This window comes from Leucopleurus acutus, assembly GCF_964270905.1.
Source record: "Leucopleurus acutus genome assembly, chromosome: 2".
Lineage (NCBI taxonomy): Eukaryota > Metazoa > Chordata > Mammalia > Artiodactyla > Delphinidae > Leucopleurus > Leucopleurus acutus.
Genome location: NC_139143.1, coordinates 181,970,663 through 181,990,603, shown reverse-complemented (window position 1 = coordinate 181,990,603; position 19,941 = coordinate 181,970,663). Strand labels below are relative to the sequence as shown.

The 19,941-nt window shown below is 47.0% G+C and overlaps 1 protein-coding gene across 1 annotated transcript in view; it reads left to right on the top strand.

The window, feature by feature from the left end:
- Window positions 1-2,069: 2,069 nt before the first annotated feature.
- Window positions 2,070-19,941, top strand: part of FHAD1 (forkhead associated phosphopeptide binding domain 1) — a gene marked incomplete at its 3' end in the record, with an annotated part of 135,906 nt that continues 118,034 nt past the window's right edge. The window contains exons 1-2 of the mRNA XM_082865272.1: window positions 2,070-2,167; window positions 6,634-6,740. Of these exons, the coding sequence (XP_082721398.1) occupies window positions 6,648-6,740 (93 nt within the window). The 5' untranslated portion in view covers window positions 2,070-2,167; window positions 6,634-6,647. The remainder of the gene's footprint in view (window positions 2,168-6,633; window positions 6,741-19,941) is intronic.

Genomic DNA, 19,941 nt, shown 5'->3' with positions numbered 1-19,941 from the left:
TCCGTAGGGTCTGGCTGGCAGTGAGAAGGGTTGTGTTCTGTGCTCATGTTGGTGACACTGAAGACAAGCATGGAGATGGGGGTGGGGCTGGGGAGGGCCATGGCTACAGAAGCCTAGGTCCTGGGGTAAGGACAGTTCGGCTCAGCAACTCAAGAGGTAGGAGGCAAGGCTGTGGGCGAGTGGCAAGGGCTGCCCCTGTTCCTTCACTCATTCATTCATTCAGGCACTGTTCTAGGTACTGGTGATACAGTAGTGAACAAAAGAGAAAAAAAATCCCTGCCCTCATGGAGCTTAAGTTGGAGGGCAGGGGGGTGTTGGGAGTGGGAAGACTGACAACAAATAACATAAGGAAACTAAATAAATAGCACGTTAGAGGAGTGGTAAGATGAAGGGAAGAGCAATAGAGTGAGGTGTTTATTTTTTGTTATTCATGTTTTTTGGGGTTTTTTTGTTTTTTTTGGTGGCATCATGGGGCTTGCAGGATGGACCAGGGATCGAACCGGGCAGTGAAAGCACCGAGTCCTAACCACTGGACCGCCAGGGAATTCCAAGACCATTTTAAATAGGGTGATATTTGAGTAAAAATCTAAAGGAGCTGAAGGAGATCCCTGGGGGAAGTGCCTGGTAGGGAGAAGAAACAGTAACGTCAAAGGCCCTGAGGCAGAAATGTGCCTGGAGAGTTGAGCCTGACCCTCTCTGTTCATCTGAAGTTACCACTCAGGGCCCCAGCCTCTGTGGTCACTCCTCATACTTTCCTAGGGTCTTTCTGGTCGAAGGGAACTAACCCAGGCAGAAACTTCCAGGCAGACTGAGGGCCTGGAAGAGATTTCCAGGGACAAGTTCTGTGAGGGCTCTGCGATTCAACTGCAGGGTTGAATAAATCCTGAGGTTTTGCCAAGGTTTTAACAAGGAATTTGCAAGAATGCAACAAATTCATTCCTGGACCATGCTCCAGAGCTGCTTAATCAGAATCTCTGAGGTCTGTGCCAGGGAATGTGCATTTATAAGAGCCTCTAGGCATGTGGGAGCATCTTTACCATATATTCCATCCCATATCGATTTCCATGATTTTTCTCTCTTATATCTTCTTCTAATTGACTAGAGTGGAATCTGCCATCTTTCATCTTTCTTAGATGAATATTTTGAGTTTGTCTTGGGGCACCTTGTCAGTCATTTCCTGCCAGGGAAATGAGGCATTCTGTAGGTAGTCAGCGGGGCTGTTCTGCTCCCAGACCGAAGGGGTTGATCTGTAAAAGGTGACCTGGGGTGAGGGGAGATAGTTGGGATTTGCATGTCTTCTCCACACGCTCCTTCCCCCCAGTCCCGTGCCCATGGCGGGTGCGAGGGCGCTTCTTAAGGATCTGATCCAGGTCAACACTGGGGCCACCGTCTGACACTTGTAGGGACTCAGGTGATGTTTGTAGAAGTAAAGAACACATGAATGAATAAACGTGAGTTTTGACAGGGAAGGACAGAAACAGTAAGGTTGTGGGCTTGTAAATACCCTTTCCCTAGCACGTGGAAGAATCTTTCATTCTTTCAAAATTGTTCCTTCCACCCCACCCATCTCCCATCTCCACCCCCACCCCCAGAAGTGATGGTCCCCCCAGCTTACTCTATTTTCTCCTCCACAACAGAGAGAACTAGAGATTCGGGTGGGACGGCGGTAGTAACCTCCAAGCTTCTCGTGGTTCAGCTCCATTACCCTCCCACGCCTAACCACCCCCTCCTCAACGCACCTAGCCTAGAGCTAAGGTCAGTAGGAAGGATTCTTGAGTCTGCTCCTTCCCCGCTATAAAACTTTGGGCTACTCATGTGAACACTGAACCTGTTTCCCCATCCTTGAAACGGGGCCGGGGACCTCTACGCGGCAGGTCGGGGAGGGCTCGCAGCGCTGCAGCGGGCTGTAATTGGCCGGGTGCTCCCAGCGCACCGCCCCTCGCCCTCTGGCGCCGCGCACGCCACGCCCCTCACCAGCAAGGCCGGCGGGGTGGCGTTGCCGTGGCGACGCGCGTACACAGGCCGGGCCGGCGCGCGGGCTGTGGGCCGCCGGCTGGAGACTCCGCGGGAGTGCGGCCGGGCGGCCTCGCCCAGAGCGGGCCCGGCGCCTCCCGAGCGGTCAGGGCTCTCGGCGGAGGACGAGGCGTGGGCTTCTTCCTCTGGCCAGGTGAGAGCGGCGCGCGAGGAGGCGGCGGGCGGAAACCTGGGCCGGAGGAGGCCAGCCCTGCGAAGTCAAGGGCGTTGCGGTAGGCAGGGGACCCGGCCCCACCCGAGTCCGAACTCTCTGATCCAGGCTCGGGTCGCCAGGAGCACCCCCAGAGAAGGTGCCCCAACACCAGCCGTTCCTTCCTAAGTGCAGCCCCTACCTCGCCCCCCAAGGTAGCCGGCACGGGAGCTTTAGGCCTCTCCTGGGCACCAGCTCTTGGATGTCCTGTGGTTATAGCTGGGATTAAGAGAGGAACCCCTGTTTCCCCTGATTTATGGACAACACCCACCCAATGGTCAGAGACACACACACACACACACACACACACACACACCCCGCCCCTTACCTGAACTCTCCTTCTTTAAGGAACTTTGAGGCCACTGTAAACCTCAAAAGAAAGTTCGCTCCTATATCCCAATTCTGAGCCATCCAAAGTGGTCCGGGGGATGCAGATGATTGAAGCTCTTGCTCTTTACCGTGGCTGGTGCTCCATGGCACTGAGTAAGAACGAATTCACAGAGCTAAACACATTCAAATTACTTTTACAGTGTTTTCAGACAAGGAAGCGATGCACAGGGCAAAATTAAGGTGGAGAAATATTGTCCAATCCAAAAGCTAAAGAGAGAGAATTTAGGTTTTCCAAGGAGTCATCTAAGATAGATACTGACAGGAGAAATGAAAGGTAGTTACTATCAAAGCTTCCTAGCCAGCTGGCTGTACTGACTTGCTTTGAGGTGTCGTTTGTATTTTCATTCACTCAGCAAGTGTTTACCAAGCACCTACTATGTGTCAGGTGCTGCCCCCCCACCGCCCCCTACCCTGGAGGAGGGGTAATGCACAGAACTGGCAGGAACTGCAAAGGGTCTGACGTTTTACCCTGTTTGAAAGTTAGTAAGTTAGCCTGCCCAGCTTATAGTTCCTGGCAGAAGACAAGAGACTCCTGGGCCAGAAACAAAGAACTTTATTACTCACAGCACAGCCGACATAACAGGCAGCCAGAGCTGCATATGCACATTGGTTCCTGTTGCCCGGAAAGTCCCTCGGGGTGGTGCAGAACAGCCAGTGTGGATGCTGTGCCCACAGTGGGTCTGTGTGCCAGGTAAGGAACTCCAAACTTAGGAAACTGCAATCTTTGAAAGGGGCTGCTGGCAAACCTGCCCAACTTTTGCCCCAGAAGGAGCCGTTATCTTTATTATAAACATTACCTATATCCTCCCAGGCTGTTTGCCATACAAGCACTCTCGGAAAGTTAGTGCAAGACAAAATCTTTCAATGCCTTTGCTCTGAAGATGGGTACAAACACAAAATACCCACGAAGAATCGCTTCTTAACGAAATGAACACAGTTCTGGTTTTCCAGGAACATGTATCTTAGTGAAAGAGAAACAAACAGCAAGCATAACTAAATAAAGGAACAGAACATGTCAGAGAATGATAAGTACAAGGAAGGAAACACAGCAGGGGAAAACCAGCAGGGGAATAACATGGCTGAGGGTGCCTTTAGCCAGAGTGGTCAGGTGGTTGCCCCAAGGGGGGACGTCTGAGCAGAGAGAAGACCCCAGCCTTGGGGACGTCTGGGGTGAGAGCTAAAGCACAAATACGCGCATGATCCAAGTTTAAGTTTTAGATTAGTGGCATTTCCTGTGGTTTTCCTGCAGAAGAGACATTTCTTGAAAGTTTACATTTTAGATTAATTCGACTTGAATGTGTTGCTTGATAACATGGTTCTCTGCAATTGAAGATTAATAACTGAGGGCAACAGAGCATGGTTCTTTGGGAAGAGGAAATGTCTTTTCCCCTATATACATGACAGCGAACTTAATAAAATTTATTTCTCATTATATGAAAGTATATATATATATATATATATATATATTTATTTATTTATTTATTTTTTGCTGTACGCAGGCCTCTCACTGTTGTGGCCTCTCCCGTTGTGGAGCACAGGCTCCGGATGCACAGGCTCAGTGGCCATGGCTCACGGGCCCAGCCACTCCGCGGCATGTGGGATCTTCCCGGACCGGGGCACGAACCCGTATCCCCTGCATCAGCAGGCGGACTCTCAACCACTGCGCCACCAGGGAAGCCCGAAAGCATCAATATTTGTGGGACATCCACAGGCCTCAAAGTTTACAAATATAAACTATCCTGCTTATTTTTATTTCTCTTACCCCCAGGTAGGGTCTCATCTTCCTTTCGGAGGATAGAATGCTGGTTTCAAGGGCTTTCTTTTATTACATGTCCCAAGTGTCAGCAGACAGTGCAATTCCCCCACCCCTACTCTGCCCCACCAGCAACAATGGAGGTTTGTACACTGGTTACATGCAAAGGCCCAGAGTTGTCACACACTTACTATTGTGTGACCTTAACTTCTCTGAGTCTCAGTTTCCTCATTTGTAAAGCGGGACAATACTGACACCTACCTCGCAGGGTTGTTCTGAGGATGAAAGGAGGCCATGTGTGTAAAAGGATAGCCCAGTGCCTGGCACTTAGTAGGGATTCAGTGACGAAATGATGATGGAAATGTTGATGGAAAGCAGAGCCAGACCGGAGACCCTCTACGGTCACACCTAGATGATTTTTGTTTTTATCCACAGTCTAACAACTTCACACTTCAGTGACCTTTCAGTTGAAAGAGACTTGGGGACTTCCCTGGTGGCTCAGTGGTTAAGAATCCACCTGCCAATGCAGGGGACAGGGGTTCGAGCCCTGGTCCAGGAAGATCCCACATGCCTCGGAGCAACTAAGCCAGTGCGCCACAACTACTGAGCCTGCTCTCTAGAGCCCGCGAGCCACAACAACTGAAGCCCACGCACCCTAGGGCCTGCGTGCCGCAACTACTGAGCCCACGTGCTGCAACTACTGAAGCCTGCACACCTAGAGCCCATGCTCCGCGACAGGAGAAGCCACCGCAATGAGAAGCCTGCACACTGTGAGGAAGAGTAGCCTCTGCTCGCCGCAACTAGAGAAAGCCTGCATGCAGCAATGAAGACCCAACACAGCCACAAAAAAAAAAAAAAAAAACCGGAAAAAAAAGAAAAGAGCCTTTCTTTGACATGGCATTGAGATGGATCAGAATTCAAATATCATGTAAATTATCATCAACATCTTGGAACCTACTGAAGTCACTGAAATTTTTATGTTTTAAAAAACATGTATAGGGCTTCCCTGGTGGCGCAGTGGTTGAGAATCTGCCTGCTAATGCAGGGGACACGGGTTCGAGCCCTGGTCTGGGAAGATCCCACATGCTGTGGAGCAACTAGGCCCGTGAGCCACAACTACTGAGCCTGCGCGTCTGGAGCCTGTGCTCCGCAACAAGAGAGGCCGCGATAGTGAGAGGCCCGCGCACCGCGATGAAGAGGGGCCCCCGCTCGCCGCAACTAGAGAAAGCCCTCGCACAGAAACGAAGACCCAACACAGCCATAAATAAATAAATAAATAAATTTTAAAATCATGTATAGGATTTACTTTGAAATGCATTAAAATATAAAAGGTATAGATGGGTAGATATGTGATAAAGCAAATATAGCAAAATGTCGATTGTAGAATCTGGGTGTTGGTTATATAGAAGTTCACCATCCTCTTCTTTCAACTTTTCTGTGTGTTTGACGTTTTCATAATAAAATGCCAGGAAAAGATACGTACAGAGTCTTGACCATACAGCCAAGCTATAATCTTGATATTTTGTCTTTGGAAATCTTTTTTTTTCAACCTAAATATATGAAGGAATGCGGTGACTTAAAAAGAAAGTATCTTCTAATGCCCATTTCCTTGATGACTGACTCTTCCGCACTTTAAGGAGCTCTGTAGAAGTTGGGGTTCCTTGAAGCAAAGTTCAGAAGCCCAAGATTAATAACAGTCATAATCACAGTAGGACAAATGGGTGTTTAGTGTAGCAATCACCATTCTAGATGCTTCACATTTAATCCTCACAAAACTCTTTGGGATACAGAGTATTATTAGCCCCATTTTACAGATGAGGAAACAGAGGCATAGAGAGAGAATAAGTAACTCACCCAGAGTCACAGAGCTAGTAAGTGGTGGGTTAGTAACACTGAGTACTTGATTCTGTCAGATAACTAACCCCAAACTAAGCTTAATGGGAGGTGGAGAGTGGTTATCAGTGGAATTCAGATTTGTTTGGGTTTTTTTTTTTTGCTATTGCTTGTTTGTGCTCTGAGTTACATAAAGGATGTCCTCTTGTGATCAGAACCAAGCTCATCTATGCTGGATATCACTGTTAAAAGGACAGTCTTAAAAATGTGCGGAATTCTAATTGTGATCACTGTTAAATCCAGCTATCCACTCCTACCTCTGCTGACTTCTCCTGTGGACATTATGGTGTATTCCATTCATTCTAAATATGATATTGAATAATTAGAGGACTGTATTTTTCTAACAGAATTGTTTTCTGTAAACCTTTTATAGGGGAAGCAGAGAGTATGAGGGCCTATCTAAAGAGCGCAGAAGGCTTTTTTGTCCTGAATAAAAGCACTACGATTGGAAAGCATGAAGATTCAGACCTTGTTTTAGAGGTAAGACCTCTTCCTACCCAGTCCCCGACCCTCCCTACCCCTCACGCCACCAAAAGTCCTTACTGTTCTGTGGACTCCAATCTCTTCTAAAGCACAGCCTCTGGCTAACAGTCCCAGCCTTCCTCGGTGTGCCACCAATAACCAATCCCCGCATGTGCTGGGTCTCCCTGGCACATGTGGTGCGAATGAGCACAGTGCAAAGTGCGATGGGCCCTCTGTCCTTTGCTGACTGTGTCTGCAGTGTCCCTCCCTGATGGCACGGTTTGGAAGGTGGGCGTAGAGCTGATGCTTGACCTTCACCTGCTCCGCGTCTGGCAGCCACGGCCACCTGAAGTGCCCAGCTTGAGCAATGGCCTCTCGCCCTTTCCAGAGCTTCTGGAGACTGTGGGCCCCTCGGAGCCGTCCCCCGCCCCCACACCTCCAAGTAGTAAATCAGGGTAAGCCCCGGGCGTGGCCTCAGCGCTCTCTCATTTCCTTTCATTCTCTGAATTAGCTGTGGCTCGGTCCACATTCCCAGCTCATTGACAGCCAAGGAAGTTGGAAGAAATTGTAAGAAAGGAATTATAAAAACAGTGGCTTTGAGCCTTTTAAAATTTTGAAAGGCATTAAAATATTGAAGCAGAAAGAGAAATGCAATGGAATCCCTTTTAGACTGTGAAAGGCAGACCTCTCTCAGACTTCACTCGACAGATTTTTTAAAACTTTATTTTGAAATAATTATAGATGCACAAATCGTAGAGAGAATGGCACGAAGCATGTGTGGAGTTCTGTGCCATTTTACCACGTGTGGATTTGTGTGTGGCCATCAAGATATAGAAGTATTCCATCATCAGAGATGTCCCTTGTGATACGCCTTTTATAGTCACAATTTCTCCTCCCACCATCGTCCCCACGCCCCTAAAACCACTAATCTGTTCTCCGTCTCTATAATTTTCATCATTTATGTATGACCTTTGCGATTGATTTTTTTTTTTTTTTCTACTCAGTGTAATGCCCTCGACATCCATTTAGGTTATTAGCTTGTTCTTTTATTGCTGAGTAATAGTCCACGGTATGGACGTATCACCTATGTTTAACCATTCACTTTTTGAAGGACATTTTGATTCCATTTGGGGCTATTACAAATAAATCTACTATAAACATTTGTGTACAGGTTTTTGTGTGAACATAAGTTTTTATTTCTCTGCGATAAATGCTCAGGAGTATGATTGCATGGATTAACATATATGTTAATATATATTTGGTTTGTAAAGAAACGGCCAGGTTTATCCAGCATGGCTGTACCATTTTTCATTTCCACCAGCCATGTATGAGACACATCCTCACCAGCAATTAGCATAAACACTGTTTTTCATTTTAGCTGTTTTAGTAAGTGTGTAGTGGTATCTCATCATAGTCTTAACTTGCATTTCCCAAATCGATAGTGATGTTAAATGTCTTTTCATGTACGTATTTGCCTTCTGCATATCCTCTTCGGTGAAATATCTCTTCCTGTCTTTTAAGCATTTCTAATCGAATTGTTTGGTTTTTTACCATTGAGTTTTGAGAATTCTTTATGTATTTTAGATGTGAGTCCCTTGTCAGATAGATGGTTTGCAAATATTTTCTCCCATCCATAGCTTGTTTTTTCATTCTCTTAGCAGAATATTTCACAGACCAAAAGTTTTAATTTTTGATGAAGTCCAGGTAGTTATTTTTTTCTTTTATAGTTCATGCTTTTAGTGTCATGTCTAAGAACATGCCACCAGGTCCCTGACCCTGAGGATTTTCTCTTATGTTTTCTTCTAAGTGTTTTATAGTTTTATGTTTAAATCTATGAACCATTTTGGGTTCACTGTTGTTTATGATGTGAGATTTAGGTCAAAGTTCATTTTTATTGCATGTGAACATTTAGTTGTTCCAGAGCCATTTGTTGAAAAGACTATCCTTTCTCCATTGAATTGCTTTTGCAAGTTTGTCAAAAATAATCTGGCCATACTTTCTATGGGGGCTATCTCTTAGTTCCCTATTATGTTTCATGGATCTATGTGTCAGTCCCTCTACCATTATGACACAGCCTTGATTACTGTCGCTATACAAGTCTTAAATCAGGTAGAGTGATTCCTCCCACTTTTCTTTAAAAAAATTTTTTAACCTATTCTAGTTCCTTTGCCTTTCCATTTACATTTTAGCATAAGCCTGTCTGTATATACAAAATATCATGCTGTAATTTTGATTGGAATTGTGTTTAATCCTATATATCAATGTGAGAATAATTGATATACTCCTACATTTTCTTCCAATTCATGAACATGGTATATTTCTCCATTTATTCAGTGTCTCTCATGAGTGTTTTGTAGTTTTCAGCATACGAGTCCTGTACATGTTTTGTTAGATTTACACTTAAGTATTTCTCTCTCTTTTTTTTTTGAGTGATTGTAAATGGTATTACATTTTTAATTTTGGTGTCCACATGTTCATTGACAGTATATAGAAATTCAGTTGACTTTTGTATGCTTCTTGGTATCTTGCAACCTTAACTGCACTTCCTTATATAAGGGCTTTTGTAGATTTCTTGGGATTTTATACATAAACAATCACATCATCTGCAAATAAGAACAATTTTATTTCTCCTTTCAGAAAAGGAGATGTGAATGTCTTTAATCTTCTTTTCCTTGCTTTATTTCCCTGGTTAAGACTTCCAGGACTCTGCTGAACAAGAGCAGTGTATAAATCCTTATATTCACTTGTTCCTGACCTTAGGGGAAAGCAGTCAGTCCTTCACCGTTAAGTACGAGGTTAGCTGTAGGGTTTTTATACATGTTCTTACGAAGTGTGAAATTTCCCCCCTTATTCCCCGTTTTCTGAGAATGTTTATTGTAAACTCAACAGATTTAAAGATAACTCCATGAACCTCCCCGTGAGATTCTCCTCCATGATACGGTCTCCCTTCAAGGACACAGAAAATCTGTGCAGTGTGCAAAGTGGGAGGAAAAAGAAGAAGAAGAAGCACTGTAGTTTCTTCTTTATCCTAACAAGGCATAGATTTGGGGTAGTTTTATTTCCTGTCTGGCTAAAGTAGAGACAGAGATCTCTGTTTTGAACCTGACTATGATATTAGAAAACTGTAGTAATTTTTAAAAGCACAGGCTTTGGAGATAGACAGACCTGTGTTTGAATCTCATTAGGCTACTTTGTGGCTGAGTGACTTCAACCAAATTACTTAATCACTCTGAGCTCCTTTTCCCTGTCTGTAAACCCCTTACCTCACAGGGTTATTCTGAGGATTAAGTGAGAAATGCACCTAAAGAGCCTGGCATGTGGTGCTCAGTAAATGACACAATGATCATTATTATGGTCTCATAAAACAGAGACTGAGAAGAATACTCAGAGGTGCACAGGGTTGAGATGAGGATCCACTGACATTAATAAGCCATTTGGAAAAGGGAACCAATGAGGACAGTTATTAACTAGACAGAAATTGAGTTGCATTCATTGTATAAAAATAATTGACTGCTTACTGCTCCTCGGACTTAGCTTAAGAAATACGTCACTGGGCTTCCCTGGTGGTGCAGTGGTTGAGAGTCCGCCTGCCGATGCAGGGGACACGGGTCCGTGCCCCGGTCCGGGAAGATCCCGCATGCCGCGGAGCGGCTGGGCCCGTGAGCCATGGCCGCTGAGCCTGCACGTCCGGAGCCTGTGCTCCGCAACGGGAGAGGCCACAGCAGTGAGAGACCCGCGTACTGCAAAAAAAAAAAAAAAGAAAAGAAAAGAAATACATCACTGCTGCCAGCTACAGTCACATTGATTTATGAAGGAATCAGTTGCATTTCCAGAAGCACGAGTTTATTTGGGCTCCCTGGAGGACAGCTGATACATGAATTGCCAAGCGTTTTGGGGATAGACTTTTGGCGGGCGCTTCTGTCTTCTCTTAGACAAATCATCTTCCCAAAGCTTAAATGGGAGAGGAGATTTGCTCTGAAGAGGGGTGTGGGGACATGGGTCCATTTTGAAGAATTGAAACCTACAGACATGTCAACATTTTTCAGCTTTATAAAACAAGGTAAAAGTTGCCCCTCTGCTGACTTCATTGGGCCTTTCTGATCAGAAGAATCACCCCTGATCAGCTACGAGCCATCCCGAGGAATAATTCGGTAGTCAATTTATAGTTTATGTTATTGAGGCCACTAGAGGTCATTCCACTAAATAAAATTCAGGGATTTATATTAATAAAAAGTCATCCTTGCAATTACCCAGAGGTTACATCTAGCAAATAAAAAAGATTGTTTGTTTTATTTGCCTGGATCAATCCTAAAGAACAGGCAGTCATGCTTCTAAAGATTTCTTCTCATCAGCAAGGCTGACATGTTGTTTTGACTATTGGTATCGTAGTATTTCAACATCATTTACTCTTTCCGATAATGGAAGGTAGTTACATGCTTCTTGTTTTTAAAAATTGGGAGAAAGGAAAATATAAGGAAGAAAATAACAGTCATTTGTAATCATTTGGCTCAGGGAAAAATCAATATTGATATTTGCAGGGTTTTCCCATCCAGGCTTTTTTTCTATATCCTGTAAGGAGTTTGGTTCCCTAAAGGCAATAGGAAGCCTGTTTATAGCCAGGCTAGTGAGAACTGTTTATAGTCAACAGTGATAACTGTTGTTATCACTCATTATTTGCACAGTATTTACCCAGAGCCTCAGCACCAAGCCAAGTCTAGGGGCACAGCGATGGCAGAACTGGACCTGGTCCCTGCAATCAGGAAGCTGCCAGGAGAGAGAGAAGTAAGTCAGATGATCCCACAGAGGTGTGACTAATTCCATTCCAACATTGGGGCTGTAAAGGAAAGGAATATGGAAGACAAGGAGGACTTAACTAGACAAAAGGAGAAGGGAATGGCATGTGCAAAGGCCCTGGGGTGGAAGAGCATATTGTGAGCCCAAGGGACTGAGAGAAAACCAGGGCGTCCAGAGTCAGAGTGGGAAGGAGGAGGGCTAAGTGACAAGTAGGCCTCCTTCATGTCACCGTAAGGGTTTTGATCTTTATCTGAAAAGCGATGGGAAGAAGGCTTGAAGGCTGGTAAACAAGGGGCAGACCTGCCAGTGAGCATCCCGGCTGCTGTGTGCAGACGAGCCACCAGGAGCTCTAGTCACAGTCTCCCCTCTCCCGTCTTACACGGCTCAGAAGCCTCAGCCTTGCCCGTTTCACAGCTAAACCTTGCGAGTTGTAATTTATGTGATTTGATGTGTCTTGTAAACTGTAGTTTTTAGAGTTGGATATGGCTGTTATCTAAACGCTGCTGAGAAAGGGGCTCAAGTCTTCCAGAATGAAGAAACACCAAGCCAGTGGTTGTTGGATTTTCCATATGTTTAAGAGTGGTTGTTAAACATGAACTCCTAGACATTCTGACCCAGTGGGTTTGGGGTAAGGCCCAGGAATCTTCACATTTATATGCTCCCCAGGTTCAGGTGGGGGGAATGGAGTCCCCTGGAGTTGGTTCCAGGACCACACTTCGAGAACCCCACCATCAGTGTTCCCTCCCTCTCCCTTCTTGATCAGCAGAGCTCCTGCTTGTGTGTGTGTCTGTGTGTGTGTGTGTGTGTGTGTGTGTGTGTGTGTGTGTATTATTTCAATAAACCTTGTTTTGAGGAAAAGAGAAGCGAAGGTTAAACAATGAAGGGCTGACTGACCCTACCTCCTCCCCAGGGACTCCCCCAGTCCCACCCTGGGGAGGTTCCAGGATCCCTAGAAGACTGAGCTCTAGGACAGCCCAAGGCAGCGCAGGGCTGCAGCTGGGAGGGTGGAGATGGAGGAGAAAAAGAAAGAACAGACATGACAGGGGGATGAAATGCTGGTGTCCGCACCTCCACCCTCGGTGGTCAGTGTCCTGCCAGCTGGCTCCTTTCTTATGGGTAGAGCCATCTCTCCAGCCTGGGTCAGCCCTTCTCGCGTGGGATCGGAGGGTCGTGAAGCCAGACTGAATCTCACACACACACACCAGATCCCATCCAGCCAGATGACTCTCGTCCCTTTTCCTGGCCCCTGCCAGTTCTGGGCTGCCTCTCAGAAAAGAACCAGAGCCTACATCATAATCTTGTTTATTATTATTAAACAAGGCTGCTGGGACTGTCCTATTATTTGCATCATTTCACGGACGTGCAGGTATGTCTGCTCGTCAAAGGACGCATACAGCTGTAACGCTGATGGGCATGGCCACGTTGCCCACCAGGGGTTTCCGGATGTGGTGTCCTGCCAGCAGTGGACGCCTGTCTCCCACTCCCTCCCCAGCCTAGGGTGCTGACCACCCATTGGATCTTCACTGATCTACGGGGTGAAGTATGGTACCTGTGTCATTTTAATTCACATTTCTCTTATGCTAAGCGAACACCTACATTGTGAGACATAAGGTGACAGGTGGACTCTCTGTGGGGAAATCCACGGAATAGAACAGGCCTGGGAGGGTGCACTTGCTGGCTCCCCATCTGCATCCCGCTTGTCCTCCCGCCTGGGGCGTGCTCCCATACCCCCCCACCCCCACCTCACCCCTGGCTTCTCCCCAAGTGCTCCTCGCTCTGGGGGTTCACCTGTTTGGTCTCTCCAGTCCTCAGGGAATGTTTTGTCCCCTGTTTGGGAACTGGCGGCTGATTTCATTGGTCAGTTCCCACCACAGCAACTGATGGACCTAGTTTCTCACTGGCAGATGGAGGGCTTCCAAGAGGAAAAAGTTCAGAGGAAAGGGCTCGATTGTGATCTCATTTTTCTCATTTTTTTATTGTGGTAAGATATGCATAACATAAAATTTACCATCTTAACCACTTTTATTAAGTGTGCAGTTCAGTGGCATTAAATCTATTCACACTGTTGTGCAGCTGTCACCCCCATCCATCTCCAGAACTCTTTGAATCTTGCAGAACTGAAACTGCACCCATGAAACAACAACTCCCCGTGCCCCCCCATCCCAGCCCCCCGCAACCACCATTCTGCTTTCTGTCTCTATGACCTTGACTACTCTGGGTATCTCACAGAAGTAGAATCATAACAGTATTTGTCTTTTCGTGACTGGCTTCTTTCACTGAGTATAATGTCCTTAAGGTTCATCCATGCTGTGGCATGTGTCCAAATATCCTTCCTCATTCATCTACCGATGGACACTTGGGTTGTTTCCACCTTCTGGCTGTTGCAAACAACGCTATGAACATGGGTGTATAAATATCTCTTCAAGCCCCTGCTTTCAGTTCTTTGGGATATATACCCAAAAGTAGACTTGCTGGATCATATGATAATTTTATTTTTAATTGTTTGAGGAACCACCATGCTGTTTTCCATAGTGGCTGCACCAATTTACATTCTCACAACAGTGCACAAGGGTTCCACTTTCCCTGCGTCCTCACCAACACTTGTTATTTCCCTTTTTTTTTAATAGTAGCCATTCTGATGGATGTGAGATGAAAGAAAGATCATAATCTTTTGAATAGCATACGTAATACAAACAGCTACAGCATACATTTATGGACTACTTACTGTATCTCACATGGCTTTATACATCATCTATGTATGTTCTGTATATATATTTATAGAATTATATCCTCAAAACAAATCCTGTGCAGGTGAGAACTACTATTATCATTATTATCCTCATTTGATGACATGGAAATGGGACTCAGAAAGGTTAAGGAACTGGCCCAAATCACACAGCTAGTCGGGGGAGGTGGGGCTGAGTTTCAGACTGAGCTGACTCAAGCTTCTAAAAAAAGAAGCTTCACTTTTTGAGTGTAAATTTAGCTTTGGGAACATCTAATATCTAAATTGGAAATTCTCAGTTAACTGCGATAACAAGATAATTGACTAAGCTCGGGAAATTCCACCCTGTGGAATCCAGAATGGGGGTTGTCAGTGAAATGTGAGATGAATGTTCTCGTGATCCTCATTCATGCAGCAGGCTGAGGTGGCGCCATCTAGTGGGGGATTTGGGTAAAGAGGAAACGTTGACCTGGCGCTTTCCCAGGAAGAGGAGCATTGGGGCTGTTAAGTGGAGGCCCAGCAAGAACCACCACTCATCTCTCCAATCCAGCCAGAGTAAGTTCTCTGCTTGTAAGGACTGGTGGGATTAGATTAGTCCCACCTGGATGACCCAGGATAGTCTCCCTCTTTTTTTTAATTTTTTTTTTTTTTTTGGCTGTGTTTGGTCTTCGTTGCTGAGCACAGGCTTTCTCTAGTTGCGGCGAGCGGGGGCTACTCTTTGTTGCGGTGCACGGGCTTCTCATTGCAGTGGCTTCTCTTGTTGTGGAGCATGGGCTCTAGGCGTGCAGACTCAGTAGCTGTGGCACACAGGCTTCGTTGCTCTGCGGCATGTCGGATCTTCCCGGACCAGGGCTCGAACCTGTGTCCTCTGCACTGGCAGGCGGATTCTTAACCACTGCGCCACCAGGGAAGTCCCCAGTGCTCTTTTAAGAGCACTGATTAGTAACCTTGATATCTGCACAGTCCCTTTTGCCACGTAATGGAGCATATTCCCAGGTTCTGGGGATCAGGACATGGGCATCTTTGGGAGACCATTCTGCCCACCACATTAATACTACCACCTGACTGGACCGTTGCTTTGGGACTGGTCTGAGAGCTTTCTGGAGGAATCAGTAGGATCAATGCCACAGGCCATGGAGAAAGATGGCTGGATGAGCTGGAAGGTGATTAATACCATTACCAAGAGGGGAAGAAGCAGGATTGGTTGAGTGAGCACCTCAACATCCAGGAAGCAGCCAGGCAGTTTGGGGCCTGGAGATGAACCAGGGGTTGGAAATACACATCTGCGAATCGAGAGGGTGGTACAGTGGCCCCAGCCCATGGACAGAGTGAGGAGGAAATGGACATCTGAGGGGAGAGCAGCCCGGCGTGGAGACCTGGAAGCAGTCAGAGAGGTGAGGGAGCCAGAGAGCTGTTGCCAGGCTGAGGGTATTAATAACAGAGACAGCTTGCTTTGTGCCAGGTACTGTTCTTGGCACTTTCGAGTGTGTTAACTCATTTCATCCTTAGGAGGTTAGTGTTGTTTTCCCCACTTTACACATGAGGGCGTTGAGGCACAGATAGGCTGAATATCCTGCCTGAGGTCACAGAGGGAGGCTGGGGCACTGGGAGCCACGCTCGGGCAGTCTGATTTCAGAACCAACCTCTCCTGAGGCCTTGCCGGTCCACAGGGCTCTCTCGGGGAGACTGGGGAGGAAGGATCCAGCTGACAGGGAAGCAGAGAAGTTTCTTCTTTCCTTCCACTCCCAGACTCATCGTCTCACCAGCGCCTGGCCATTTCCTCATTTCCTTATTCTTTTGAAAACCCCATTTTTTTACTATTTCTGCACTACATCCCTTTCCTGAGGCAGTGGGGGGATGGGGCTGGGGGATGGGATAGCCAAGAACCAAAAGGTTAAAAGAAATAGATAACACACACACACACACACACACACACACACACACACACACACACACAAGTTAATTTCAAAAATGTTATCCCTTGAGCTTCCCTGGTGGCGCAGTGGTTGAGAGTCCGCCTGCTGATGTAGGGGACACGGGTTTGTGCCCCGGGTCCAGGAAGATCCCACATGCCGCGGAGCAGCTGGGCCCACGAGCCATGGCCGCTGAGCCTGCGCGTCCGGAGCCTGTGCTCCGCAACGGGAGAGGCCACGACAGTGAGAGTACCACGTACCGCAAAAAAAAAAAAAAAAAAAAAAAAAATGTTATCCCACTCCTTTGAACATTTCACCAAGCAGTACCTTTTGTCAATCCTACGAAGCCCAGCTTATCAAACTCATTTTTGCTGCTCAGGGAGCAACTGAAGAGAAGCAAAGAACCATGCCCCAGGCTGCACAGCTGGAAGGTAGCAGAGGTGGGACTTGAACTCAAGGCTTTCTAACTCCAGAGCCCATCCTCTTGCTCTTCATAGAGAACATTTCACATTTGCCATATGTTCTCTCCTAAGGGCTTTTGTATGTATCATTTATACGTCACCAGTAACTTATAAGACTGTCCTTTTGTTACCTTACAGATGAGGAAACTGAGGTATCACTTGCCCAAGGTCACCCTGCTAGGAAGTAGGAGAGCTGGACTCGAGCCCAGTCTAATAACCACCACATTGTCCTCCTTCCCCAACCCCTGAACCATCAGGCCACGTGCCTCTCTCTGACAACTGTGTCACATGTCACAGGGAGGCCGAGAGCCCGAGGAGGCCCCCGAGGGCAATGGCAGTGGGTTGAGGACCCAGCGGGAAAGGAACGCTCTTGAAGCCATTTGACAATAAAGGACAGGAAGGGGGAAGGGGAGGCGTTTCTAGGCCGAGGGGATGGTAAGCAGGTTCACAGGTTAGACGGAAGTTACACTGTCAAGATGACGATGCTAAAGCAGAGATGGTTGAGGAGAGGGACCAGACCAGGGTGGGGTGAAGGCAGGACCACCCGGAGGCCCTTGGCAGCTAAGAGAAGCCTTGAAGGTCCCATCTGAGAGCTTCTCCATGCCTGGGAAGTCCAGGTCCTGGCGGGGGGCTGAAGGTACATTCACAGGGGTGTGGAGTGATGGACGGGAGTTTCATGAAGGGACTCCACAGGGAGTGGGCAGGGCTCAGAGAAACCACAAAGGATAGTGCAGGGCCCAGAGCTAGTATGAGTGAGGACTGTTCCCACCCCCAGAGCTGAGGGGTGAGGGGCAGGGGCATTCCTGGGACCCGGAGACCCCGAGGGCTGGGTAGAGTCCTCTGAGAGAAGCTGTGTGGCCTCACAGAAAGGAAGCCAGGGGAGTAAGTACCCCAACCTCTCTCCTCCCTGCTCTGACCTCTAACCCCCCATTGGCCAATCCCAACCAGAAGCCAGAGGCAAGGAGCCCATCAGCCCATGATGTAGCTGAACAGGTGGGCCTGCTGGGCAGAGGGCGCCGTGGAAAGGGATGGAGGAGGGTCGGGAGAAGCAGATGGAGGATGCCGGCAGGTGCGGGAGGTGAAGACCTAGGAGGCTGTTGTCAAAGTAGAATGAAAAGCCTAAGAGCAGGGACTTGCTGGCTGGGGGGCCCAAAGAGCACTGGGCAGCCTCAGGACAGAAGCGTGAGGGTGGCAGGAGGGTTTGGGGGCCAGGATGGACTTGAAGGAGCTGGTGGGCTTGAGCAGGGCCCAGGCTGGGTGAGTGTAGGGCATTACCCACAGGGAGGGGAAGGGGAGCAAAGGCTATGTGACTCAAGGAGAGGACGAGAGAGAGGATAAGGAAGGCCGGGATCGGGAGGTTATGGTCTGAGATGGGGCTTCCCAGTTCCAGGTGATGCAGGGTTGAAACCTAGCTCCAAAGGACGGTTCCAGGTACACGTCGAACCTCAGCGACAACGTCAGCAAACCTCAGGGCAACGTCGTAACTAAGTCAGCTTCCCGGGGAGGCTTCCTCAAAGCACAGGAGTCATCAGAGCAGAATGGTCATTGTTAATAGATGTTTAAACGTCTCAATATTTATGGACTCACTATATAATTTTTAAAGATATTTAAAATGCAGGAGCCTTTAAAAAATGCACTTGCGGGCTTCGCTGGTGGCGCAGTGGTTGAGAGTCCACCTGCCGATGCAGGGGACACGGGATCGTGCCCGGGTCTGGGAAGATCCCACATGCCGCGGAGCGGCTGGGTCCGTGAGCCATGGCCGCTGAGCCTGCGCGTCCGGAGCCTGTGCTCCGCAACGGGAGGGGCCACAGCAGTGAGAGGCCCGCGTACCGCAAAAAAAAAAAAAAAAAAAAAATGCACTTGCTTTCTATATTAGGTCCTGCCTGTCTCCTCTCTCATTATTAAATCACTCTCTACTCTGAAAATCACAGGGTACAAATCAAAGGTGCAGGTTTTGGAATTAGACTTGGGTTCAAACCCTGACATTGCCCTGTGCCAGCATCTTGATGTTGAGTGAGTCACTTCATCTTAGCCACTTTTTAAATCGTGGTAAAATACATATACATGTTACCGTCTTAACCACTTTTAAGTGTACAGATCAGTAGTTGTAAGTGATTCACACTGTTGTGCAACCAGTCTCAGAATTTTTCATCTTGCAAAACTGAAACTGTATCTATTAAACAACAACTTCCCGTTTCCCCCTTCCCCAGCCCCTGGCAGCCCCCGTTCTATTTTGTTTCTATGAGCTTGACTACGCTATGTACCTCACATAAGTGGAATCACACAAAATTTGCCTTTTTGTGACACTTATTTCACATAATGTCCTCACAGTTCATCCGTGTTGTAGTACGTGTCAGAATTTCCTTCCTCCTACACTGAATAATATTCCACTGTATGGATGGACCACATTTTGCTTATCCAGTCATCAGTCAGTGGGCACTTGGGTGGCTTCCACCTTTTGGCAATTGTGAATAATGCTACTATAAACATGAGTGTACAAATCTCTCTTTAAGTTCCTGCTTTCAATTCTTTGGGGTATATACCCGGAAGTGGACTTGCTGGATCGTATGATAAATTTATTCTAAATTTTTTGAGAAGCCGCTATACTGTTTTTCATATCAGCTGCACCATTTTACATTCTCAGCAGTGCATAAGTGTTCCCCTACTCTACATCCTTGCCAACACTTGTTATTTTCTGTTGCTGTGTGTTTGGGTTTTTTTTTTTGTTGTTGTTGTTGTTGTTTTGCGGTACGCGGGCCTCTCACTGTTGTGGCCTCTCCCACTGTGGAGCACAGGCTCCGGACGCGCAGGCCCAGCGGCCATGGGTCACGGGCCCAGTCGCTCCATGGCATGTGGGATCTTCCCGGACCGGGACACGAACCTGCGTCCCCTGCATCGGCAGGCGGACTCTCAACCACTGCGCCACCAAGGAAGCCCTGTTTGTTTTTGATAGTAGCCGTCCTAATGGGTATGAGGTGGTATCTCACTGTGGGTTTGATTTGCATTTCCCTAATGACTAGTAATGTTGAACATCTTTTTAGATGCTTGTTGGACATTTGTATATCTTCTCTGGAGAAATGTCTATTCCAGTTCTTTGCCCATATTTGATCAGGTTATTTGGGGGGTTTTTTGTTGTTGTTGTTGAGTTATAGTTCTCTATATATTCTTCATATTAACCCTTCTTCAGAGTTGTGATTTGCAACTATTTTCTCCCATTCTCTAGATGGCCTTTCACCCTGTTTATTGTGTCCTTTGATTCACAGAAGTTTTAAATTTTGATATAGTTGAATTTATCTATTTTTTACTTTTGCTGCCTATGCTTTTGG